This window comes from Mesoplodon densirostris, chromosome 1, assembly GCF_025265405.1.
Source record: "Mesoplodon densirostris isolate mMesDen1 chromosome 1, mMesDen1 primary haplotype, whole genome shotgun sequence".
In the NCBI taxonomy this organism is placed as follows: Eukaryota; Metazoa; Chordata; class Mammalia; order Artiodactyla; family Ziphiidae; genus Mesoplodon; species Mesoplodon densirostris.
In genome coordinates this window covers 58971262-58997340 of record NC_082661.1, presented here as the reverse complement: position 1 = coordinate 58997340, position 26079 = coordinate 58971262, and the positions used below count along the sequence as shown (strand labels likewise).

Below are 26079 nucleotides of genomic sequence, written 5' to 3'. Positions count from 1 at the left end.
AGAGGAGAGATCCTTGGAAATAGGATATGTGGAGGTTTGTCCCTGGTCTGTTAGCTACATACCATGAGCACCACTGAGGCGCTAGATGCTCCCTCCTTCCCTCACCTCCCCTCATCCACCACCCCCTTCAGCCAGAAAGGCTCCACTTTCATGTCTCATAAACTTCGACATCAGATGTTTATTTGAAGAAAGGACTCGTCTTGTAGAAAAAGAACTTCAAAACCAGTTACTGAACCTATATACAACTGATTTTCTTCATATGTGAAATAAGTCATATTCTTCCTGAGCTTCAACTCTGAGAGACTGTCCACTGACCCTAGGACAGTGATCCTCAAACTTGAAGGAAGAAATCACCTGGGAATCTTGCTAAAAGTGCAGAACTTGGGCCTTTGTCCTGCGATTCTCATAAAACAATTTATGGGGTGGGACCGAGAATCTGTATTTTGTAAGTGGCCATCTGTGGTGGTTCTGACGGTGGTGGTTCATTGTTTGTCCTGCACTCCCATGCCCGAGAACATGGTCTCAAAGAAAGCAAACTTAAGATCTATAAGAGGTGACTTTTCTGTTCATCCCTAGGATGTTGATAAGCCCTGCCTGTCCTCTCTGTTAGAGTTGCTTTTCTCACATTTTTTATCTTTCTGGGAGTCTCTTCTGACCCTCCCTAACCTTTGATGACCTGCTGAAAGGACGCGTTACTCAGTGCTCAGTGGTGGGAAGTATGCCGGGGTTACTCACAGATCTGGGAAGAGGAAGAACCAGAAACCTACTCTAGGACAGGGGCTTTATGTGTTTGATCAATGAGGAATTCTTGCCTGGGCTCCATTTTCATCCCCAGAAGGTGGAGCCGTGAGCAAGTCCTGCTGTAGCTGAAATGTTTAGGTCTTTGGGTGAGTGTTGCAGACGCTTGGTGGGAGAACACAGTTATGAGTTGTGCTTGAGGGCCTGAATTGCGCTGTTTCCCTCTTTGCTCTTGTTCTCGCTCACCTGTGCTCTCTCCCTTCTTAGCCAGAGCTCCACCTGTCCAAGGAGGCCCCTTCAGGACATAACTGGGGGTGATAGGTGGTCTTGTGGGTTTTAGTCCGATTCTTTTGCCTGCCACTGTTACTGAGTTATTCATGTAAATGCTCTGTTCTTTGTTGTCTCTTCCTTTTTTAACTGTAGGAAACACGTGTGCTTTAGAAGCTTAGCTTGCCATAGTGGTCCTGCAGATGCTCTTGCAAATTACAGAATGGGAATGTATACAATTTCTTAGAAAACTTACTCTGGAAAACTTACAGTATGCTAGTACTGTAGTAGATTTTGTAGGGTTGGTATTGTTTCAAATAATAGAGATCAATTACAGTGGTGTCTATTATATGTAAATTTTAATTAGATGTTTCCTAAAAGAAGCCTTGAAATCTAAAGCAAATTAAGTGGGGTTTATGTACTTACTATACAGTAAAGACTCAGTGGTATTATTTCTAGTTAGCCTATTAGTGAAGTTTTACTTATGTTTACAGTGAACAGTGTTACTTTTTCAAATCATTTCATTCCCTTAATCTTATTTGAAAAGCTTTCCAGGAGACTAAGGGACAAGAAATTCAAAGAACCAATCACCACTGCATTACAGAAGCTGGAGCAGCATGGTGGAAGTGTAAGTGAACATTATTCCCCATAAATCATACATATTAAAAATTTCAATTGTACTATGAAATTGACTGCATAACATATATTATCTCACTTCAGGCTCAAGTAACCACATGGTGTTGATATTATTATTCTCATTTTAGAGCTCAGAGTTTCTGTCTTGCCGAGGTCACACAGTTTTGTTTTGTTCTTCTTAATTGAAGTGTAGTTGATTTACAATGTTGTGTTAGTTTCAGGTGTACAGCACAGTGATTCAGTTATACATATATGTGTGTGTGTGTGTGTGTGTGTGTGTGTGTACATATTCTTTTCCAGATGCTTTTCCCTTATAGGTTATTACAAAATATTGAGTATAGTTCCCTGTGCTATACAGTAGGTCACACAGTTTATAAGCATGAGGATTCAGACCCAGTTTAATGTAGGGCCTGTGCACTGCACCGTGCTTACCATACTGTACTCTGTACAGCTGTACGTTTTTTTAAAATTTTGGTTGTATTTTGTATTTTGGATGTTTTTGCTTTGACCCTTGGGAAGTTCAGAAAACAAAAGGATTAACTTAACTCATTGAAGAAAAAGTGTTATTTTTCCTTTCATTTGCCATCTTCTCTGTCTGAAAAATTTACAATCTGCCCATAATCGAAGATTGAAATGAGGTTCCCAGCTGGCTACGTTGTTCTCTCTGGAAGGCATGTGTGCTCGCTCGGACATGCTCACGTGCACACAGAGGAATGATTCAGCCGACTAGTCTAACATGCAAGAAGGTGCAGAGCCGTGGGGGATTTCATTACTGTCTGTGTGTTGTGAAATAACTGGGTTAATTGAATTTTCATCACTTGAAAGAAGGGTTCAAATAATGTAGTCTTGGAAATATTTCCATAATGCAGTAATCCCACCATGTTTTGGAGATTACATTTAATCAGATCTTAATGATAGAGTTGCATGTGATTATCTTAACATTGTAGAACTTAGTTACACTCTAGGTATTGGATTATAAAGAAAATTTGCGTGATCGATACAATCTTAAAACGACAGATGTTTGAGTTTAAGCATTGCCTAAATTACTTAATTTGACCAATTTCAGTGACTTTTAAAACTGATTATATTCTTTTCATGATGAATGCCTAGAATAAAGTTTATGAGGAGGAAGTCAGTCCCTGGGCTACTAGATAATGAATTTCTTTGTTGTGTGTGGGTCTAGGCGGAGGGTTAGCCTTCTGACACCTTGTTGAGATGCACAGAATCATCCCACAGTCAATCCAGTGTCCCTTCCCAGCAGAAAGGAGATTCTTCTTGCTTACAAATGTGTTGTTCTGAGAATTGGAATGCAAAATAATTTGCCCTCTCCTCTCTGTGAAATGCAAATAAACACATGCTAAATAACATGGCAAGGCTTTTCAATCTGAAACTCTCCCCAGATGGTTTTCACACATCCTGTGCTGGTATGGGACATGGGCGATTAGAAAGGTCTGGGCCCAGCAGGTTAGATTTCTTGGGGGTGTGTGTGGAGGAGGGGATAGTTTTTGAGTAAATACAGGTTAGAAATAGCACACTAGGATTTGGAGGGGGAATACTGAGGATGTAGGTGACCAATCCAAGGGTCCCAGTGATAGCTGGCAAGGAAGTTCTCTTATTGCCACTCGAGCTCATTAGTTTTTAATCATGCTAATACAGAATTTTAAAAGATTTTGAAGTTATAAGGACTATTAAGTATTGTTTATTCCCTCATACTTTTGCTCTTCTTGTTCCCCCTTCTAATGTCCTACATAATATTTTAGTAATAATTAATGTAATTGCAACAGGAAGTTTCAATCACATATCAAAGACTTCCCCTTGGCTTAATTATTATTGTGCTTGCTTTAGGTACTTTATAATCCATCATGAAATTAATGCTGTTCTTTCCTTTCTAAAAACTTAAATGTTCACATCTTTCTCTTTCTTTAAATATTGGAGATGAGTCTTTTTTTTTTTTTTTTTTTTTTTTGCGGTACGCGGGCCTCTCACTGTTGTGGCCTCTCCCATTGCGGAGCACAGGCTCCTGACGCGCAGGCTCAGCAGCCATGGGGCCAGCCGGTCCGCGGCATGTGGGATCCTCCCAGACCGGGGCACAAACCCGTGTCCCCTGCATCGGCAGGCGGACTCCCAACCACTGTGCCACCAGGGAAGCCCTGGAGATGAGTCTTTATGAGAGATTCTTCTCAATATTATAGTTTCTCATTTCTTAGTGCTCACGTGTATCACAATGATGAAAAGACTCCACTTCTAGAGAAACTAAAATATCAATTACAGACAGCCCGTGTCATATTCTTAGAACTAGTCAGTTTGCTATCTGCCTTAAACTGAAATTGGTTCATTCTCAGCCTGATTTAATTTTCTTTTTAAACGATATACACATTAGTCTTGAAAAAGATACATACATATATATACATCCTGATCTTTATCGAGCAAGTAAGAACTTATTACATGAGAGGTACTCTATTGAGTATATTTTAGACATTAAACTCATTTAATCTTCACTACATCCCTCAGAGGTGGATCTTTGTTGTTATCCCCCCGTAAAGAGCTAGAAACTGAGGTGCAGAGAAGTAATTAACCCCAGATTTGACAGTGAAGAGACTGGCAGAAGCTGGATTCAAGTACTGGTAGTCTGGTTCCTAACTACTTTTCCAGTTAAATATTTTTAAACCACAAAAAGAGACAACGTATATTTTATTTAACTCAGAAAAAAAGTTTTTTTTCCATCATTCTGCTCCTATCCCATTTTGTATGTTTGGAGTTTTGAATACTTTTTTAGGCATGCTCCTGCAAATGTAGTATCTCTTAGGGGAACCCTGCATGATACTAACGAGGCTAATTTTTTTTCTGTTGACAGGGAAGCCTTACCATCATCAAATCTAAAATTCCAACCTATTGCTCCATATACTGCTGAAGAAAGTAGCCCTGGTGACAGGTGTTAAATGCTGACCATGGGTATGCATGGAACCTTTTCAGATTCACTTCATTTTATTCTTTGGTAAATCACAACCACCCTTCGTTATTGCTGGCTTTAGATGAGAATACACAGTTCCACTGAATCATAGTACAAGTTATTCATTAAAAAAAAGAATGGTTAATGATGGAAAACTATTAAAAGAAAGTTCTATAATAGTACAATCTTGTGGGGTTTACTTTTTCATATTTTTTTACGGTTTGTGTGAGCAACAGTTATTTGGTTTACAGTGGATGTGTTTGTATATATTTTCTAGTGCTTTTTATATATAACATTTATACAGTTCGTGTGTAGCTGTGCACTTATTTTTAGACATTTTGCCATTTCCTGGGTTTTATATTTATCAAGCCTATGAAAATTTCAAATAGTGGACAAACATTTGTGAATTCACTGTTAATTATTGTTTGTAAATATGTATTTTATAATGTAGAATGCTTGGAAATAATTTCGAGTATTCTAGTTTAAGAAAAAAAATTTTAATGTGTAAGTTCTCTTATAAGTATGGTTGTTTATTACAAATCATTAAAACTACCTAAATTTTAGGTATTAATTGTATTTAAGTAAATGTTATTTTTGTATTTCATAGTCTGAAAATACTGATATTCAGTACATGAAGATACTCAGAAATTAAAATCTTAAAAGTCTTACATGTATTCAGTGATTTTGTTGTTCTTGCTTATGTTTAACAATTGATTCAGTTGAAAAAGCTTTTAAAACATAATTTACAGGTGTAGCTCTGAATGTTAATGTAATAGAAGCTGATTCTGGATCATTCTACAGAGAAAGGAGTAGAGGGAGAGAAACATCTGGGCAGGAAGAGCGTTAGGGACCCGACTGGCCACACCAAATCCAAGGCTGACAGACTTCTGAAGGGCTGGAGATTAGGGGCAGCAACATTCTGTCCCAGAAGCCTTGGAGAACATCCTTTCTTTGCTCCACTCTCAGGTACCAAGAGTGATCTCTTTGTAATTCTCACTTCAGATCCAATCTCACAGATGTAACTTAAAATACAAGGAATTTCTGAAGAGTGTTAACAGCAGAAATGCTCCTCCTCCCTCAGAGCTCCTATCATTCCTGGTCCCCCGTCTGACACACTCTGTCCTCAGGTGTCTACTCTAGTCACATCCTCAGGTCGCATCCGCTCACAGGCCTGCCTGCCCACTGGCCTTGCCCTGACTCCTCTTTCCTTGCACTCAGCTCCACCCAAAGACCGAGATCTCTACAGTTTAGAAAAATGCCATCAGAAAAATGTAACGTTTTTAATCTAGTAATTATAAAATTTATTGAAATAAAGACCTGTAACATAGACAGTAGAGTTATAAACATTTTATTTGCTTTTATTTTTTTCTTTTTGAAATACAAAATGTGCACATTGAATTTACACAAACACGTGATGGCCAAGTTCAGTGTACATGTATTGTACTACTCTTAATTTCTACACTGGTGATAGCAGGGCAGCTTTCAACATCCTATCTCTACACCAGAATAGATACCTGATTTATTGTTGCAAAGACAGTTGCAAATTTCCTCCTACTGTAGCCTCTTGGTCTTTGTGATATTTCTGCAAAACAGGGAAGGTGTGTGTATTTTTAGTAATATTGTGGCAACTTTACAATTTTGGCTTAAGATCATTAAAAATCTGAATTATTGGAGTTTTATGATGAGCTAAATCATAATACGATCCAGATGAGTTGCTTAGCACTTATATTCCTTTACTATTAAATTTTGATATTATAGTTCTCGATATAATGGAATGACTGGTGCTTTCAAAGTGAATTCTGCTTGCTGTTTGTTCCTGGTAGGCATTAAGGTAGCAAAGGTTTCTTTGTCCCTAAATGGCACGTAATGTAAAGGTGCCATGAGGGAGTCGGGAAAGAGGATGGAATAGGCCTTGAATGCAGTTAAGGATTACTTGTTGCTAAGCATTGACATGTACTGGATGACAGATGTCCTGACCCTTTGCTAAGCCTGTGGACATCCTCGCTTTGTTTCACACCTTCTTGGACTTCCACTTAGTGACATAATAGTCAACCTGTAGGACTGAACAAATCCAAAATTACATACATCATGTAGGCCTTGGCTGTAATATGTATTATGAAAAATTAAGAAATGCTTATTAAATAAGCTTTATTAGGCATAAGCTGACATCTGGTGATAAACTGTCTTGTTTCATGTTATAAAAAAATGCCAGGTAAATGAATCTCTTTAACAGAAGGAATCAAATCCAGAGAAACTGGGACTATGTGTTTGTTTGTTTGTTTTTCCAATTGTAGTAATCTTGTTTTGTTTACTTAAAGTATAAATGGAATTACAGCATACAAACATGAAAACTAATATCTGGAAATTAAGTGCAGATGCCAGTATTTCAGAAAACCATTTAAAATCCTGGGGCTGAATACATACAAATGAATAGCAAAAAACACAGATATTTTAAAATCACCGATACTATGAAAGCCTCAATAATCCCATGGCTAAAGAATCAATGAAACTATATGCCAGATCCTATTACTTTTGAATATTCACAGGGTATGAACTGACTTAGAACATCCCATGAACTCAGTGGCATTATGAAAAGGATGCAGATTTATAAATGGAAAACTCAAATCTTTTGGGGATTGCTTTATATTTAAACAAAGCTTGTTTGCATAATATGCCTCAGTGTAAAGCTGAGCAATCTATGCTAAAAGTGGTAGCTCCAACTTTGTGTGATAGAATCGTTCACATTTGTCTGATTGAGGACGTATTCGACAAGTTAGATCACATTTTCAAAGAGCTGCATGGAGCGCATGATGTTTTCATCCTGTAAGGGAGAAAACGTGGAATTAAGTTCACCATATCTGCAAAGGAAAGTGCACTGTTTTGCCTCTAAGTACTGCCACCCGCCACCAACGCCTATGCCAGATGTTCAGATACTAGGGGTCTGCAAATGTAAATACTCTTCTACCCATTTTCCACACAGATAAGTATGGAGAGCCCGTTTTATGTTTTGTTGAGTCTACTAGGCTTTAAACACTTTATTTAACTCTGACTTGGTGTTAAGAGAGGCTATTTCTCAAATTATTAATAGAATGCCAGCATGGAAACTGGAGAGGCGCAGAGCATAATCAAAGCGAGCAAGGCAAACTGTGGCATTTTAGGTAATCACCCGCCAAATCACAGAGACTTGTACACATGGAAGGATACAGGGTTTGTGTGCAAGCTAAGAGCCAACTTCATGAAGATTGGAGGTTGGGGTTTAGGAGACAGGTTTGCAGTAATTACTCCTCTCTTTCTGAGTCTGTTAGGGCTAAATCTGTGTGGCCTTTGGGAACCTTTAAAAGTGAATGGTCTCTCAATGCCAGAGAAAGGACTGTTTGTGAGAAACCATTGCCCAGTGTCTGCAGTTTAGCATGTTCCTTAGAAACTTAGGGGGACACACTTAGGGCAGGATAGAGGCACTTGGAGATTGTGACTGTTTATAGCAGTGGAAAATGGTAGCAGAACTAATGATGACTTCCACTACCAGATGCCAAGTAACAATACTACCATTAAGTAGGTTGATATCACTAAGTTCGTTTAAAGACCGTCACATTGAAATGTGAGTTGAGAAAAAGGCAGGCATCAGGAAAGGGAAAGTATATCAACTTGAAAATAATGAGAAAAACTAAAGTACCAGCAAACTTCTTTGTCTCCATAATTATTTTAAAAATTCTTAATCGTGGTTCTAAACACATGTCAAGTCAAATAACTCTAGGTATGCTAATACTGGTCTGCCACCAGATGGTGGAGAACCACATGGACTTTTCCTCAGAGAGAATTTTCTACTGTTTAATTTTGTGACTGAAGACCATTGCTGGTTCGGCCGAAGACATCTCTTGTCCACATACTTTGAAGCAATGATGTTTCTCTTAGAAATCGGATATAAGTTTGGCCAGTGATACACTCTTGGCTGTACTGGAATTCTAAATCTACGGATGATATGGTAGACAAGATACATATTATATGCTAGTTCTGGGAAAGAACAATTCAAGTCTCACATATGTTTTATCCTCAGTGATGAATATTCTAAAGGATCTGAAGAGCAAAAACACACATGTGCAACCTTCATCTCTCCAGGGCTTCCCTCATAGCCTGCCTGGGGATAGACAATAAATGCTGATGAACTGAATGTGCAAATTGGTGATTGTTTTCAGAGTGGTAGGCTTATTCATCTCAGCTATGTAGAAGTGGTGATCTTAGGCATATGATCTTTATACTTTGCTCAGTTCATGGCGGCTCGCTGGCAGGACTAAGTTCAGCTGTTAAGGAAGCAAAAGGGATAGTTCCTTTACTATTGTTACTTACTTTTTGGCAACTTTCGATGAATTCATCTATGGTAACGACTCCATCTTTATTTTTGTCCATTTTCTGTCCAGGAAGAAAAGAACGAAAAAATTTGCTCAGACTTACCCCTTGATAACCCTCACACTGAAGTGAACAAGCTGAAGCTGATGAAAAGAAAGCCCAGCTGCTTATTTTATGGGGAGGAACTGCTTCAGAGCACAAACTAGTAGTTTCTTAGTGATAAGAATCGTGGCTGACTGATTTTAGGCTGTTGCCTTTTCAATAGAATGTGGTATAGATGTAGAGTCACTCTGTTCTAGTAAAATCCTGCCCTCCAGCTACGACAGACTTCAGGCAACTTGCTGAAACTTTCAGAGCCTTGGTTTTCTCATCTGTGAGATGGGGCTAATGAGGATTTATAAATAACCTCATAGGGGCTTGTGAGAAATGAATGAAAACAAACACCCCAAAACATATGAGACATGGCAATTGCTTGGTGTTCTATCCAGGATATGGTGAGTGTTCAATAAGTGGAGTTATCAATATGATAAATTCAAAACCAAAATTACTAAATTAGTATGATGGTAAATATTCTATAGTTTTGTCTCTTTCAGTAAAAATTATTTTCCTTTACATTCTTTTGAATCATCATGATGCTTTGCAAACATGAGGAAATTTGCTCTTAATTTCACTTCCTCTCTGACTTCTATTGCATTCCTACCTGGAAAAATGTTTCAACGTGTTGTCTGGGAGCATCTTCTTTGAGGACAGGATATGTGCATTTACCCATCATATCGTATATCGCTTTCATTATATCAAGCATTTCCTGAAAAGGAAAAGGCAGTCACATGAAGCCGCGTGCAACATGAAAATAAACCATTCCGAGAAGCTTTGACAGATTATTCCTACTCAATTTCAAATTTTTTATTTTTCTTTGATTCTTCATTATATGTCTTGGTTGTCCCAGAGGAAAAGCCAATGGCCTTATGCCTTAAAAGCAGCAGAATCAGAATGTAAGAATCAAGTCGGATCTTGGTTTCAAAATGAATGAAATTCCCATGCATCTAACATGATCAGGAAAGAAACCTTCTGGTTTAATGTTTGGACTTCTGTAGACTTCACATTGGCTATCTTTGCTTTATTGAGTTATTATATATTTTATATGTTGATTATCAATTTCTGTTTATTGAGAATAAAATAAACTCCACATCATGAGAATTATACTAAAACTAACTGATAAGTCTCAAAGCTCATTAGGGTTTTCATTGTGTTTTTCCTACTATGGCTTTAACTAAAATCACACATGTAGATTAGTCAAAGTATGACCCTGGAAACACTTTGAAATTTTAATTTTTTAAATTAAAAATCTAGTTTTTGATTTGTAATTTTCAATCTTAGTGAAAATAATATCTAGTTAACCTAGACATTCAGATTTATTGTTTACACTTGTTTTCTTCATATTGAAGTTTCCACAGAAGAGTATGGATTAAGTTGATAATATGGATGTAATATATATTTACTTCTGAGAGTATTCAATTCCATTTTAAATGATAAAGCAGTTTGTAGTTTGTAAATTTTACATGAAGCCCTTTAAGATGTTTTGAGCATAGAAGTTTGTTTGACATAGAATTCATGAGATGTGTTGGGTATAAATGGTAAGAACAGCATGTTTATGTTAAACATAGAAAGGGATAGAAAGGGATCAAAGGACCAAGAGATACCTAATATCCTGGAGGCACCTGAGTACTAAATGTTTATTGTGTACTAAATATACAAGAGACACTAAGTATCCAGGAGATATGCTCGATATACCTGAATACTTAATACTCATGAGGTCTTAATTCATCCACCCGTTTGTGAGACTCATCTGGCCCCATGTGTCTTCTGCTCAACAAATAAAACCCATGGCCATTGATCAGGTTAATTGTCACATTGTAACTGTGGTCAGGTGAACTTGTCCCTGTGTCTTCAGTAGAGCAAGTTGATGTCATTGGCCCAAGATACCTTCTATTTGAAGAACCCAATGCTCAAAACTCAACTCGGGGGAAAGCTAGTGAGACAAAGAGGACATATGGACATTGAACCACATCCAGGCTTCAGGTAATGTGGTCTTTCAACCCTACCTCCACTCCATCCTAAACTGTTATCTTACCCCATCCCTCCCCCCTTGCTTCTTGCTCTGTTTTAAATTAATTTATTAAACCACTTGATATGAGCATCTGAATTTGGTCTGTGAGGCTTCTTTTTTAGATAGCCAACATGGGAGTTTATTTGGGGCTTCACTATCACATCAGGTCATCTCCCACACAGTACAGGTCATTACATAATCCACACGATTTTAAAATTGCGTCTGTTTCCATATGGACTGCATTATATGATAGAAAAAAGGTTACAGGCCAAATATTCTAACGTGTGGATATATTTTCTTCCTATTTGATTCCAACTACTATCTTTATTCCACGTACAGTATTCATTAAAACGCTATTAGGAAATCAGGATGTAATCCTTCTGTTTTATATTTACTTTGAAGATTAACCATAAACTATTTCTAGCATTCCAAATTTTTCATCAGAATATTTCCCCAGCACTACGGAAAATATTTTAGACTTCCTGAAAAAGTGATTCTAAAATAATAATTGCGATTGTTTAACATTTTGAAGTGAAAAAATGAAAATGGTCTGAAGGCTAGCTGTGTTGGTGAGGCATTTCTTACTTCTTTAGTGATGTAGCCATCTTTATTTATGTCATACAAATTAAATGCCCAGTTGAGTTTTTCTTGTACTGTCCCCCGGAGCAAAATGGAAAGACCCTTGATGAAATCCTAAAAAAAAATAAAAATACAATTTGATATGACATTTCTAAAAAAGAAAGTAAAACACAAACTCTAATAAAATTCTCTGTCAAATGATGGAAGCAAGGGTTACAACCCTCTGGATTTTGAACCATTTATTTAGCAAAATGGTCCATGTGTTCCTGATTATCTTTTTTTTCCAGAGATTTTTTTTGTGGGCATAAAACACTCCTTAGGTTTAATATTCTTACTTTCTAATTGGAAACTGTGACTTAAATCAACTGTGGAACTGGAAATTGTGTCAGAACAGACACCCAAACAACAAGACGCATGTGTATAAGTGGTATTACTTTCCACTACAAGTGCACACAATTCTTCTACTGAAAATAATCTAATAATATTGTAACTTAAAAAATACAAGCACATATGTAACACACTTCTCATGAGCAAGATCTGCTAACAAGAAATATGGGCTGTCCTTAAGATATAGGCCAACTGAAGCCTTTATTTAGAAATCAAGTTATAATATGCATGGGGGCAGAAGTTAAGAGAATGGAGCTGAAAGCCAGGCTGCCTGAATTCAGATTCCAGCTGTTTCATCTGATAGCTCTGTCCTCAGAAAACTTACCATCCTTTTGCCTCTATTTTCATATCTGTAGAAGGAAGATGTTAGTATCTACTTCTTAAATTTTTTATGAGGATTAAAAGAGTTAAGCTGTTTATAACAGTGTCTGGCAAGGGCATCAGCTATGTGTTTGTCCAAGTAAATGGAAACCTCAGTCAGTATCACTGTTAGGCTGATATGACTGAACCGCAGACAAACCAGATTAACTTGATCAAATTCATATATATTTGTTGTTCTGTAGGCAGGGTTAACATTACAATATGGTGAATTCTGATCTCACATAGAACTGACAATCTGTTGTTAGGCAGGAATGAAAGAGCAGAAGGTGTTACCAAGTCCAAGCTTTCTCTGCTCCCCGCAGGACAGGCCAGTACATCTGGAGATGAGGTGTTGAGGCAAGGAGTATGACTTTATTGGGAAAGCCAGCAGACCAAGAAGATGGCAGACTAGTGTCTCAGAAAGACCATCTTATCAGGGTCTGGATGCCAGTTTCTTCTATAGAACAGAGAGGGGGTGGAGGTGAGGAAGTAAAGTAAAAAGGCCATAAGTCTTGCAAGTATCTCCTGGAATGGCCAGCCTCAGGGAGGGGATGTGTTAATGTCTTCTTTTCTTGCAGCCATTCACAGGTGGACAGGGTCAGAATGCTTCCCTGAACAAAGGCACTTTGGTTTACCATTCAGGCAGAGGGGCAGTGTTCCCCGAGGCAGGCCATTATGTATAGACAGTATCCTTTTAGTGAACAAAAGCACCGGGGAAGCAAAGGTTAAAGTAAAAGAAACAGATCCAACACGTAGTCAGATTTTGTTCTTCCCTGTAACAAAGGGAAATGCAGAAGTGGCCTCTGGGTGAATTTCTATTCTCTCTACCTTTTTACATTCCAACATTTTGTAATTGTTTTCCTGTCTTAATTTCTTTAAATTTTTTTTAAATGGGTGACATTCATGTAGTTCAAAAATTTAAAATACATAAGATTACTGATGAAAAGTATTCCTCCCATTCTTGGACCCTAGTCACCCTATTTCTTTCCCCTAGACAACTGGCATTAGTAGCTTCTTGTATTCATTTCCAAAGAATTTTTGTGCATATACAAGTGTAAGGCATATTTATTTACACAAATGATAGTCTAACAGGCTCTTCTGTACTTTATTTTATTTTTAACTTAGCAATAAATCTTGGAAATAATTCCAATCTTTTTCACTGTTGCATATGTATGAATGTATCATAGTTTATTTAACCAATCTCCCATTGATGAATATTTAAAGATTTCCAATCTTATTAAAAACAAAGCCACAAAGAGTGACCTTATACATACATAACTTACATTTTGAACAAGTATATCTGTAGGATGAGTTCCTAGAAGTGGAATTGCTGGGTCAAAGGATTTGAACATTGGTAAATTTTATAGTTATTTTCAAATTTCCCTCTCAAAATCTGTATATGAGAATAGTATAGCTTGTCAATACTATATGCTATCAAATTTTTTATCTTTTTCAATCTTAAGGGTTAATATTTCTTTCTCAGATTACTTAAAATTTGTATTTATTATGAATAAATTTGAGCATTTTTTCCAAATGTCTTGATTTATAGAAACTCTTCACATATTAGTGAAATTAGCCCTTGTCTGGGATATATCTTCAAGTATTGTTTCCCAGTTTATCATTTCTTTCCATTTTTATTATGTTGATTTTTGTAAAGTAGGCATCTTTTTATTTTTATATTCTAGATTTTGTCAGCCTTTTACTTTATATTTTTTTGTTTCTGTCATATTGAAAACACCTCTCCCATTCTGAAGTTATAAAAGGATCCTCCCATGTTTTTGTTCTAGTACTTTTACATTTAAATCTTTATTCCATTTGGAATTTACCCAATGTTTTTAGATAGCTGTCTGGTTTCACAGTATTATTTGTTACCCACTGATTTGAGATGCAAGATTTATCATATCCTTAATTCTTTTATGTATTTATATTTCTGGAACTTATGTTTTATTTCATAGTATATCTGTTTATCTAAGCACCTCTACTACATTGTTTTAATTATTAAAAGATTTTAGTAATTTTAATAGCTGTAAGGGCTGTCTCCTCTTAATCCTTCTTTTTCAGCTGTTTTCTTTCCATTTTTCCTTATTTAAATATTCCACCTGACCCCTATTGGGATGTTTATTGAGCTGGAGGTAAATTTACAGATCAGCTTGGGCAGGACTGACAGCTACATGTTGATGAGTCTTCCTATTCAAGACAATAAGAAACCTTTCCCTTGTCCAGGTCATATTTGTCATTGAGTATATTACTTTCCTCTTGCTGCTGTAACAAATTACCACAAATTTGGAGGATTAAAATAATACTTGTTTATTATCCTCCAGATCTGGAAATCAGAAGTCTGAAATGGGTTTTACTGGGTTGAAATCAAGTTGGAGGCAGAGCTGCAGTCTCCCCAGTGGATCTAAGGATATAATTTGTTCTCTTGCTTTTTTCAGCTTCTAGAGGCCACTTGCGTTGATTGGCTTGTGGCCCTTTCCTCCATCTTCAAAACACAGTACTCCAACTTCCTGTTGTAGTTATCTCCTCTTTGCTACCCTGATCTTCCTGCCTCCCTCTTACAGGGACCCTTGGGATTACATTGGGCCCATTCAGATAATCCAAGATGATCTCCCCATCTCAAGATCTTTAATCACACCTGCAGAAAACCTCCTTTACCATGAAAGGTAACACATCCTACGTCCGGACATTAAGATGTGGACATTTTTGGTGGGTCTTTATTCAGCACACCAAACTCTAATACATTTTAAGGCCTTTGGTTTTTTCCAAGTTGTTCTTTCACATTTCTTAGTCATATTTATTTCTAGGTATTTTAATCCTTCTGTTGCTGTTATAAAGGAGGCCATAAGAATTCCTTAGTAGGCAGAGAAAAGAAGAGATGCAGGCAACAAATCTTGAAAATAAGTTTCTCAGGAGGTAAGAGAGGTCAAGGGAAGAAAGCATTTCACTAGGAAAGGATAGTTCATCTTGATACGAATCTGCTGGGGAATGAAAAGAGCTTACTGAGTCAGCAACATGGAGGTCGCCAGTGACTAAAGGGAGAAGTTTCAGTGGAGGGGAGGGAGCAAAGAATGATAGAGACTGTTAGAAAATTCACCAACCGTGGCTGCATATGAAGACAGAGGGACAGGGCTATATCTGAAGAGGAGGACAGGATCACAGAAGAGAGTTCTGAAGATGAGCACTTGGAACACTGAAGGGAAGAATCTAAAAAGAGGAAAATACTAAAGATGTGTGTGTGTGAGAGAGAGAGAAAGACAGAGAGAGAGAGACAGAGAGAGAGAGAAATGGACTACTCCTGTGATGGTGGGAGAGATGGAGATGGTCTGCCCTGGGAAGGGAGGAGGCACATTTCCTCAGCTAATACAGAAGGAAGAAGAACACCATGCAGATGCCCACAGCTGAGAAGAGGTGGGAAGATGAACCAGTCCTCATCTGAGACCTTTAATGGGTGTTGTCTGCTTGGGAGTGAAGGACATGGTGGAAAGGTTAAGAACTGAAGGTTTGAGGAGAGAAAGAGGCATCTCTGCTCATGGACAATAAAGTGACTTGTGCAAATTACAGGAAGCTGCAGCTCCCTCAAAATATTTTTCTGCCATCTGCTGGAAAATTGTTGTAATATATTTAAACCTGTAGTATATAATATACTGTAATTAAGAGGTAATGACCCTCCTTGGAGTTGTGTAGTATACAACTTGCAAACTATATAAGCTTTGGCTTTTTGGGAAGGTATAAAATAGTCACTGCAGAGCATGGGAAGGTAGGCTTACCAGAGAAGGATTGCTGGACAATTTTGAAAAGCCAGATGAGGTGGATGGTTATCAATATAATCCTTACCTGTCACTTCATATCACAAAGTAATAGTTATATGCCTTTAGCTAAAAAGAGAGGCTGGACACAACATCCATGAAGATATGCTTAGAGCATTGGTTTTCAAAATGTAGATTGCTGCAGAATCACCTGGAGGGCTTGCTAAAACAGCTTGCTGGGTCCCACCCCAGAGTTTCTGATTCATTAGGTCTGGAGTGTGGCTCAAGAATTTACATTTCTAATAAATTCCAAGGAGATGCTGATACTGCTGGTCCAGGGATCACACTTTGAGAACCACTGGCCTGCAAGAATCATCACTGGCATTGGCCCCATCACCAAGCAGAATAAGCCAGAGCAACAATGAGAGATTTAAAGTCGTGTGTAGACTTTTGTTGTTTGCCTCCCTAGTTGGCCCCTATTTTCATTTGGTGCTCCATCCAATTCTGTGGAAGTGCACTCCATCTGTGGCTCTAGTGATGGAGCCATGCCCTGGGCAAAATCAGGAAACACCTTTTATTCCTTTGGTCAAGGCAATTGGATCTGTGGTTGGCCTGCAACTGAACCCAGTCTACATGAGTGATTTTCAGGACTTCTGCTAGGAAGGGGTATGACAGAGATGCTTTTTCTTTCCTGCCTGGGGAAAAATCAAGCCTGGAGCTCAGGAGCTGCTGGCATCTTCTTGTAACCACGAGGAAGCCCACCCTTAGGTTGCAGCCAGACCTATCTCTGGACTTCTTATTCTTTTTTTTTTTTTTTTTTTTTTTTTGCCATAGGCGGGCCTCTCACTGTTGTGGCCTCTCCCGTTGCGGAGCACAGGCTCCGGATGCACAGGCTCAGCGGCCATGGCTCACGGGCCTAGCCACTCCACGGCATGTGGGATCTTCCCTGACCGGGGCACGAACCCGTGTCCCCTACGTCGGCAGGTGGACTCTCAACCACTGTGCCACCAGGGAAGCCCTGGACTTCTTATTCTTATGAGCCAATACAGTTATATTGTTTTTGTTAGTGTATGATTTTCTATTATTTGTGAACAAAAGTACCCTGATTCACAAGCTGACATCTAATTCCCATCTTTCTCTTAAATACTATGTATCCTGAAACTGCATACATTGAAAGATAGCTATGAACTTTGAACACCCCTCTCTCTTTTAATATACCATCTTGCAGGATGATATCAACAAACAGTTATTTCAGAACAGGAAATAACTATTTGTGCAAAAGGAAAATGAAAGACTCAAGGTATCTTGTACTGTTCTTACTCTATGCTTTTCTGAATGATAATTGAAATCTGTCAAGCAGGAGTTACAAGGCTAAAAAGAAAACAACTCTCAAGACTACTTTTCACAATCACCTTACTTTTGTCTGTGAAAGGTTACATCTGTTCCGTAATGTACAAAACTGATAGATGGGGATTGGTACTGAATTCTGGTTTCTAATATCTTATGATAAAGGCAATAGAAGGAAAAAGGCATAGAGATGTGACCCTATAATAACCTAGTCTTGTTCTATAGTTAGCTCTATTTATCGACCAAACCTTTAATTGGTGCCTTAGTACTGGTTACATACATTCTGCCCACCATTCCCACACTAGGAGCTGCATCAAAGACCCAGCCTTGAGAGAGCATGTGTTATTCAGACCATCTAGATGGTATACATGACTGGACCCAGGTAAGGCCTGGAAAGTCATACATGTGTTTAGTATATTTCTTACTTTATGCTTGCTTTTATATTTTTAGGAAAATTTTTAAAGTTGTTTATTTTCTCTGATATGACCTCCCTTGGCTGGAGTTAAACTTCCATAGTGGTTGAAGGATACAATTTCAGGTACTACCTAAAGTTTGCATTTGTTTGGAACTAATAAAAGATATCAACATGTCTAAAAAGTAAAAATGTATATTTCCCAAGATTTGTAGCCTAATTTTATCAGGTGAAAGAGATAAAATACTTACCTTGATTGATATACAATTCTAGTTAGGTACTTTAATATCTTAAAAGATGAAAACAGCCACATTAAGTTAGAGGAAAGTGGTCTGATCTCCCTGAAGGCCATTAAAAATTAAATAAGTTTTAAACAAAAATCACAAATATATAATAAATATATATGTAAATATCATGCTTGATTTATGTAAAAAATACAGAAAACTATAGAAGAAAGTTGCAATCACACATAATCCTATCACCTGTTCACATTGAATATTCCCTATTTTTTTAATGCATACTTTGGCATATACTTATAGTACAAGCCATATATTATATATAAAATTCTGTTTATTTCACTTAAATTACAAGCATTTTCCAATATCACTGACAATTCACTGTGACATCATTTAACTAACTACAAAGTAGGTTTAACTGTATGAAATTGCCCATATTTTTTATCATATTTGCCAAGAATTTCATATGATAGTTTCATATGGTCTAATTTAATAATACTAGCACAATGAATTTTGGACACTTTGGACCCCAACCACAATAAGAATTACAATTTAAATGACAGCCTAGTACTTAAGCAAGCACACACACATACACACACACACACACACACAATCATACACCAGAAACTAAAGTTATTAGTCTATTTCCATTTCTCTTCTATTAATTTTTTAGTACTCTTGTTATTAATGTCTAAATCAATTTTGCCACCTGCTAATCATTGCAATCTCGAGTGTGAAACACTGCTTTGTCTTATGAATATATTCTAATTTATTTAACCATTCTTTCTTATTGTACATGATGCTATAGTAAATATTTTTCTCCAACTATTTCCCATCATTCTGACTTATTTCCTAAGGAAAGATGTGGAATTCCTGTGTTAAAGGGCTCTGGGAACACTGAAATTTATTAGTAGTAATGAGGACAGTTTATCAATAAGTGTGTGGGGCTTGGTATTAGGCAATTTCTATGCATTATTTTATGTCAGCCTCACACAACCATAGTGAATAGGTATTGTCGTCCTTATATTAAAGATGGAGGCTCAGAGAAAATACGTGACTGAGGCAAGGGATGCAGCCAATGAGAATTAGAGCTGGAAACTGAACCCAGAACTCTGACTCAAAGCCCAGGCTCTCATTTTGTCTAGAATTGAAGCAATGGGCTGTGGTTACACAGAAAAGTATGATATAAACAAATGCTACATCTCTTTTTTCTGATACTATAGGACATAATTGTAGGGTGATATGAAACAGTGACTCACAGTGATTACAATTTTACTAATAACATTTGTAGAACATTTGGAGGTACCAGGAATTCATAATTCTTGCCATGAAATGACATGCATAAATGAATTAGAAAATGGCCTTAGCTTTTAAAAAGGGAAAGTGAGTCAGTGTGTGAATACATGTGTGACTAGGAACAGGATAAGAAGATAAGATCAGCTGAAGAAGAATCCCAACAGTTAGAAGCCCAGGAAACAAGAAAAGAGAGTGAGCAAGAGAGAGAGAGACAGAGACAGAGAGAAATTGATATCAGTTCTCTGAGACTGACCAGTTGTTATATAGGATCACTAACATTACTGAGCATATTAAGTGTGCCAGACCATTTTCTAAACTCTTTAGATTCATCGTTTAATCTGACAAGCTTGTGAGGTATCTAGGTATCTATCCTTATTATTTCCATTTTACATTGAGGAAATTCAAGCACAGAGAGATTGAGGAACCTGCCCCAGGTATCCCAGCTAGAAGTGGTAGAGTTTGGCTTGAGCCGTCTGACTCACAAGCATGTGCTCTTTCAGATGAGAAGAGATTTCTGGCACCTCCTTGGAGATTGGAGTGTTAAAAGAGGAGACTGAAGAATTCTAGGACCGGGACAGAAAAGATAGAAGATGAGGCTGGAGCATCTTGCAGTGTCCAAAAGTAAGGAATGAGCAAAGAAAGAAACAAAACAAAACAAAAAAAATAAACAACCACAATGATGGGGCCATGATGAAGCCAACCGAAAGAGCTTCCAGTGGCCCAGCTGGAACAATTTAAGCAAAAAGATAAGATATTGAACTATAATGCAAGTATAAAATATATGTCCATTAGTACACACCAATATGAATCACTGGTGGAATACATTCATAAATGGAGGAGAAGAGACAAATCCTTCTCTTCTTTGGAAGAGAAGAATTCCAAATCAACTATATGTATACTCTACCTTTAAGGAGACGGAGCATAACTCCCAATCTGTAAGTGTGATCTGTGCATAACTTCCTTCCAAAGATTATGGTTTGGAAAGAGGGATAAAAGAGTAACTACAGTAAAGAAATTACCAGCACTACTTCAACCAGGTGATCAAGGTTTACATCAAACGGTCATAAATCATGTTGATACTATGGACTCTTGTTATGTAATAATAAAAGCACCTTACCTCTGTGGTCTTCCTCCTCAAAACACATATCCCTATTCCAATCATGAGAAAAAACATCAAGCAAATCCCAACTGAGGGACATTCTGCAAAACACCTGACCAAAACTCAAAACTGTCAAGGGTATCAAAACGAGGACAATTTGAGAAACTGTCACAGCCAAAAGGAGCTTAAGGAGACATGGTGAGTGAAGGTAATGTAAGAGCCTAATAGAATTCTGGAACAGAAGAAAGGCTTTCGGTAAAAACTAAGAAAATCAGAATAAAGCATGGACTTTATAGTTAATAATAGTGTATCAACATTAGTTCATTAATTATAACAAGTTTACCATATTAATGCATGATGTGAATAACAGGAAACTGGGTGTGAGGTGTATTGGAACTCTCTGTACTATCTTTGCAGTTTTTCTGTAAATGTAAAACTGGTCTAAAATAAAAAGTTTATTTAAAAGATGATTTAAAAAAAGAGGGACCTGACCTTCAACTGTTGAAGCAGATAGAGATATTTATTGGATGCTTTTTCTCGTCTCTCTTGTAATAATCTTCTGCTACCCCAACTTTCATTAAACATTTCAGTGTATGATAAGAGGGATTCAAAGAACTTGCCCTTGGGGGCCACAGGAGTGTGGTTAAGGGCAGCCATGGCTGGAGGAGCTGGATACCCCATAGCAAGACTATAAGGACAGAGCAGGCCAGAAGGACAGGGTGACAAGCAAAAACTAGGACACATGCAGCATGGCCACAGTCCTTGGGGATCAGTAGAAATGCATGGGTGAGGCCCAGGTTAAAGAACCTTTATGGCAAGAATTGTTGGATTCTACAAAAATTAGTCATGAAAATGGGGGAACGTCAGCTCCATAAGGACAAAAATTTGTGTCTTTTGTTCACTGTTGTATCCCCAACACCTTGAATATATACATATATATATATATTTTTTTTAATTTATTTTTTGCCGCCCCGTGCCGCATATGGGATCTTAGTTCCCAGACCAGGGATCGAAACCGCACCCCCGCAGTGGAAGCACGTTGTCTTAACTACCGGCCCGCCAGGGAAGTCCAAAAAATATTTGTTAAACGAAGGAACGAAATGAAAGGACATCTCAGCTACATTTCCCTTTACTTCGCCAAAGAGCAAAGCTCCTGGAATGGGCACAAGAAAAGAAAAGGAGAATTATGTGGACAGGTTGTGTAAGTGTGTGTGTGTGTGTGTGTGTGTGTGTGTGTGTGTGTGTGTTGAGAGATATAATAATAAAATTTAATGAGTTAATCTAATAAAATGCAATTCTGTACCTATTGGTAACATTGCCTAAATAATTCCCCTTGATGCCTGACATCTCAAAAGAAAATAGCTATTTAACTTGACAAAAATGACTCATCCTAGAAGGAAAGTTTTCCTGTAACCATAATTGATATTTGGGGAGAAAAAAAACATTTTTTCTCATCACTGTGAATGACAAAGGGATTATTTTGGGGGTTTATAATGCCTCCGGGGGTACCACTCACATTTCATTCTGTCATAATTGAATTGTCAGTGAATGGTGTTTTCTTGAAGCTCTGGACTGCATCAGTCCTGCTGTCAATCATCAGTTACCTTTAGTAAGCAGGGATAACTATTCCAGAATTGTTCCAAAGGAAAAATACATTTTCAGACTCAACAGTTCAAGTAAACTTGCCATTAGGGATGTGCTCAGAGGAGTGCACTGCTCTGATGGTGGTAATATTCTAGAAAAGGTAACTTGAAATGGTGGTAAAAGTTCAGGGTTACTTTTGCAGTCAGCAATTGGGTCATTCAGTAATCAGTGCGTGGGATGAATTACTGAGTGGTAATTGTAAACGTTGGTGATAATACTCAGTAATCAAATCATAGAAGACCATCTCAGATGTCTTCCAGCAAACATAGTGCCTCAGTATCTCCCTCTGCAGGAGGCAATCTATTGTGAGGGTTAAGAGTGGGGGTTAGAAAACTATGGTCCAGGGCTCAAATACGGCCCACCATGTGTTTTTGTTAATAAAGCTTTATTGAAACACAGCCGTGGTCACTTATTTCGGATTTGTCTGTGGTTGCTTTTGTCTACAACAGCAGAACTGAGTTGGTAGAATGAAGACTAAATGGCCTGCAAAGCCAAAAATATTTACAGTTTGGTCCTTTACAGAAAAGTTTGATGACCCCTGGTTAAAACCAATAGGTTTTAGAGACTTAGGTAGAGCTGGGGTTCAATCCTGGTTCTGCCATTTACTAACTATATGACTTTGGACAAGTCACTTAATCTAAGTTTGTAATTCCTCATCTCTAACATGTGGCAAGTAATACAGGTCCTTTATTTTTTATCTGCAACTTACCACCCCCATCCAAAAATTCTTTTGTAAACTGAAAAAGAAAAACCTTTACCGGGAAGACAGGGGAGGTGGTGAATTTTGGTACCAAAACTCATCTGATGCCAAAACCTGAACTGAAATGGCATGAAAGTATTCTAATATCTATCTATCTATCTATCTATCATCTATCTATCTATCATCTATCTATCATCTATCATCTCTATCCTTTATCATCTACTATCCATTATCTATCCATCGATCCCATTAATCAGAAGACATTAAAAGCTATTTTAATACTTCCAAATCATAGTAGCTTGACACAGTATAAGCTTATTTACCACTCACATACAGTGAAATACGAGTGGGGATGGGGTTCTGTTCCATGCAGTCATTCAGAGATCCAGCCTCCTCCTACTTTGCTGGAAGGCAAACTGAAATATGTAAACTCACAGTCTCCATAGATGGGAAGACAGAGGAAGGAGATGTGGTCACTTCCACTAATCTCCCTGTGGTCAAAACTCAGTCCTGGTCCCACCTAGCTGCAGGAGAGGCTGGGAATACGGCCTAATCATGGGATCATAAAGCAGAGCACATGGACATTGGATCAGTAGCACTCTCTGCCGTATTTATTGTTTATCATAGTTTTACTGAACAAATGTTACACCCTTGATTATAGCATACTGCAGACCCTGCAGGAGACATTAAATAATATAGAGTGTAGGCACAGCATTACGTTTCTAAAATCTGCAAGACTCTGAATGAAGCTCAGCTGGATCCAAGGATTTCAGATGAGGGACTGGGGACCTACATATTCCTCACCGGCAGGATAGCACAGTTGCTAAGAGATGCATTCTGGGCCAGACTGCTTGGGTTTGAATCCTGGCTCTCCTACTTTCTAGCTGTGTGACCTTGGGCAGGTTGCTTAACTTCTCTGTGAATCTCTTTCATCATTTGCTAAAATGACAAGTTACTATATGTAATTCATTCAGCCCAATGCCTGACTCATAATGAGTGCTAAACAAGGGTCAGCTGGTATTATTGTGTGTAGCTATTACTATTGTTAATGTTATTTTTACACACTTAGTACAGTGATTGACACATGTTAAGTGCTTGTTTTATAATCAGATGGAGAGCAATCTTTCACAGCATCACAGACAGAGCAATCATCTGGCCTATGCTTGAATGTTTTCAGTGTTATAAGATCACTATGTAATAAGATGACCAATGTCATTCTTAACTAGCTTCATTAGAAAAATATCCCTTGTAGAAACCACTGTGGTTTACATCTAATAAATACTGAGGACATATTTAGTGCCAGGTACTCAGCCAAGCCCCTAACTGACATCACTTTGTCATCCTTCCTTTACCCTGTGAAGTAGCTTTGCTTGCTGATGATTCGCAGAGATGAACACTAAGCCCAGAGGGTTGAACTACTCAGCCCAGGGTCTCACAGCCACTTGGTGGCGAAGGGATTTTAGATCCAGTCTTATCTGGATCCAGGGCCCCTCCTGTCTTACTCACTCTACCCTTCAGAATTAAGCAAATTAAGTAGGAAACTTCCATTTCCCTTTATCTCAGAATCAGGATGGTCTCTGTTGTGCCTCCCAAGATGCTATTGTTACCCCAAATATGTTCGTTGCCTAATCATTTCTGTTTTCTAGAGACTTTTCAGGTAGGTAATCAATTTAGAAACATAACTGCAATAACTTAGTTTTAAATTTGATTTTGATTTAACATTTATTAATTTAACCATTGGTTTGTCTTTAAAGAAAACAATTTTTTTTACCAACATGCTTATAGTATATAGCCATTATAACTAATTTCCCAAATTATAACTAGCATTCATCACAATTACTGTGATGAATATTATGTATTACAATAGCGACATATGCATGGGTCCATATCATTAACACCAGACTAAATTTACATGTGAAATTGGATACAATGTGCTATAAGTAATTGATGGAACTTTTCTGATACATTAAGTAATTTCAAGTAATGAAATCACTAGCAGTCTTTGCCTTACTCAAACTAGCTATGAAGGATTTTATTAGGTGAACTGGAATGTTTGACTTTTATGTTATGGCTAAACTAAGGCCGGTGCTGGAATTAACCTTGTTGGTAAAGTGCAGCAGACACTAATACGATGTTGATCATAGGCTGCCACATCGGAAGAAACATTACAGGGGACTGGTACCTATGACAATCTCACGTCTTCCCCACTAACCACTGCTGCCACATTGGAGTCAACCCAACTGCCCTCGCCTTGACCACTGCCAGCTTCTCCTCCTATTCTCCCGGTGATATTTCTCGGTTAAGTTGTGAGATGACACATTGAGTTTCCTGGCCCAGAATCTTCATTTTAGTAGCACTCAATCTCTATGAGCACCTAGTATGTGTGAGGAAGCCCTTTGCTGCCCCAGGGCCAAACTGAATGACCTCTCAGCAGGCTGCACCTTCCTTTTGTCATCCTGACTCCATGAAGTGTTGAAATGTAAGTCTACCAATTTAATTTTAATATCTCTTGAACTTGTCTCCTCTCCAATGCCTTAACTGTAGTTGGGGCTGACATCAGCTCCTGTCTGGACTCTTGGATAAATAGCTGCTAATTAGACTGGTTTCTAGGAACACAGCTCTGATACCTTAACTTCCCCGCTGAAAATTCTCCAAGGGCGCCTCACCTCCTGCAAGATAATTCAACCTCCTTAGCCTCCTGCCTCAGATGTGTCAGGATCTGTCCTCCTCCTCCTTACACAGCTTTCCTGTCACCCTCCTCTTTTGTATTGCACCTTCTAGGTGGTTTACAAATGCTTTCTCTTCATTCCCAGGCCTCTGCCTCACTCCCACTGCTTCCAATCCTGAGCCATTATTTTCTTGAGCATCTCCTGCCTGTCCCTCAGACCTAGATCATCGAGTCCATGGGCAGGCTTCCCTGATACAGCCCCACCAGTGCCCTTCCTTGTTGATTCCACACCATCATCTGCTTTCCTTTATCCTGGCACTCACTGAAATTTCTGCTCATGTGTAAGATGTACCCTTCCCAATCCTAAATATGCATACCCTCTAAATTATCTGGTTCCCATTATAAACAGGGACAATTCTGCCCCCAATTCCAGTGTGTGAGTGCGGATTTCCTCACACCATCAAGTTATCTCCAACACCAGATGTGTCTTATAATTGAACTTAACGCTGATACTTTCTACCTGGAGACAGAGCCAGATACTACATCATTGCCTCCTCCCAGCC

The 26079-nt window shown here is 38.1% G+C and overlaps 2 protein-coding genes across 9 annotated transcripts in view; one reads left to right on the top strand and one right to left on the bottom strand.

The window, feature by feature from the left end:
* PACRGL (parkin coregulated like) overlaps nucleotides 1–20077 on the top strand; it is a 33992-nt gene extending 13915 nt beyond the window's left edge. The window contains exons 8-13 of one of the 4 annotated variants that reach the window (XR_009532972.1): nucleotides 1553–1633; nucleotides 4496–4593; nucleotides 5393–5557; nucleotides 9007–9429; nucleotides 10887–11014; nucleotides 19906–20077. Coding sequence is in view for 2 of the 4 variants with exons in the window: in XM_060103656.1 (XP_059959639.1) it covers nucleotides 1553–1633; nucleotides 5368–5557; nucleotides 10890–10996 (378 nt within the window). In the remaining 2 variants the exon portion in view is untranslated. Of the gene's footprint in view, nucleotides 1–1552; nucleotides 1634–4495; nucleotides 4938–5367; nucleotides 5558–9006; nucleotides 9430–10886; nucleotides 11015–19905 lie in introns of those variants that run through there. The other 3 variants (XR_009532973.1, XM_060103656.1, XM_060103643.1) reach the window with 3 other exon arrangements.
* KCNIP4 (potassium voltage-gated channel interacting protein 4) overlaps nucleotides 7365–26079 on the bottom strand; it is a 224944-nt gene continuing 206229 nt past the window's right edge. For all 5 annotated transcript variants that reach the window (XM_060103670.1, XM_060103686.1, XM_060103677.1 and 2 more), the window contains 4 exons: nucleotides 11628–11735; nucleotides 9636–9740; nucleotides 8936–8998; nucleotides 7365–7412 (listed from right to left, as the gene is read on the bottom strand). In XM_060103670.1, the coding sequence (XP_059959653.1) occupies nucleotides 7365–7412; nucleotides 8936–8998; nucleotides 9636–9740; nucleotides 11628–11735 (324 nt within the window). The remainder of the gene's footprint in view (nucleotides 7413–8935; nucleotides 8999–9635; nucleotides 9741–11627; nucleotides 11736–26079) is intronic.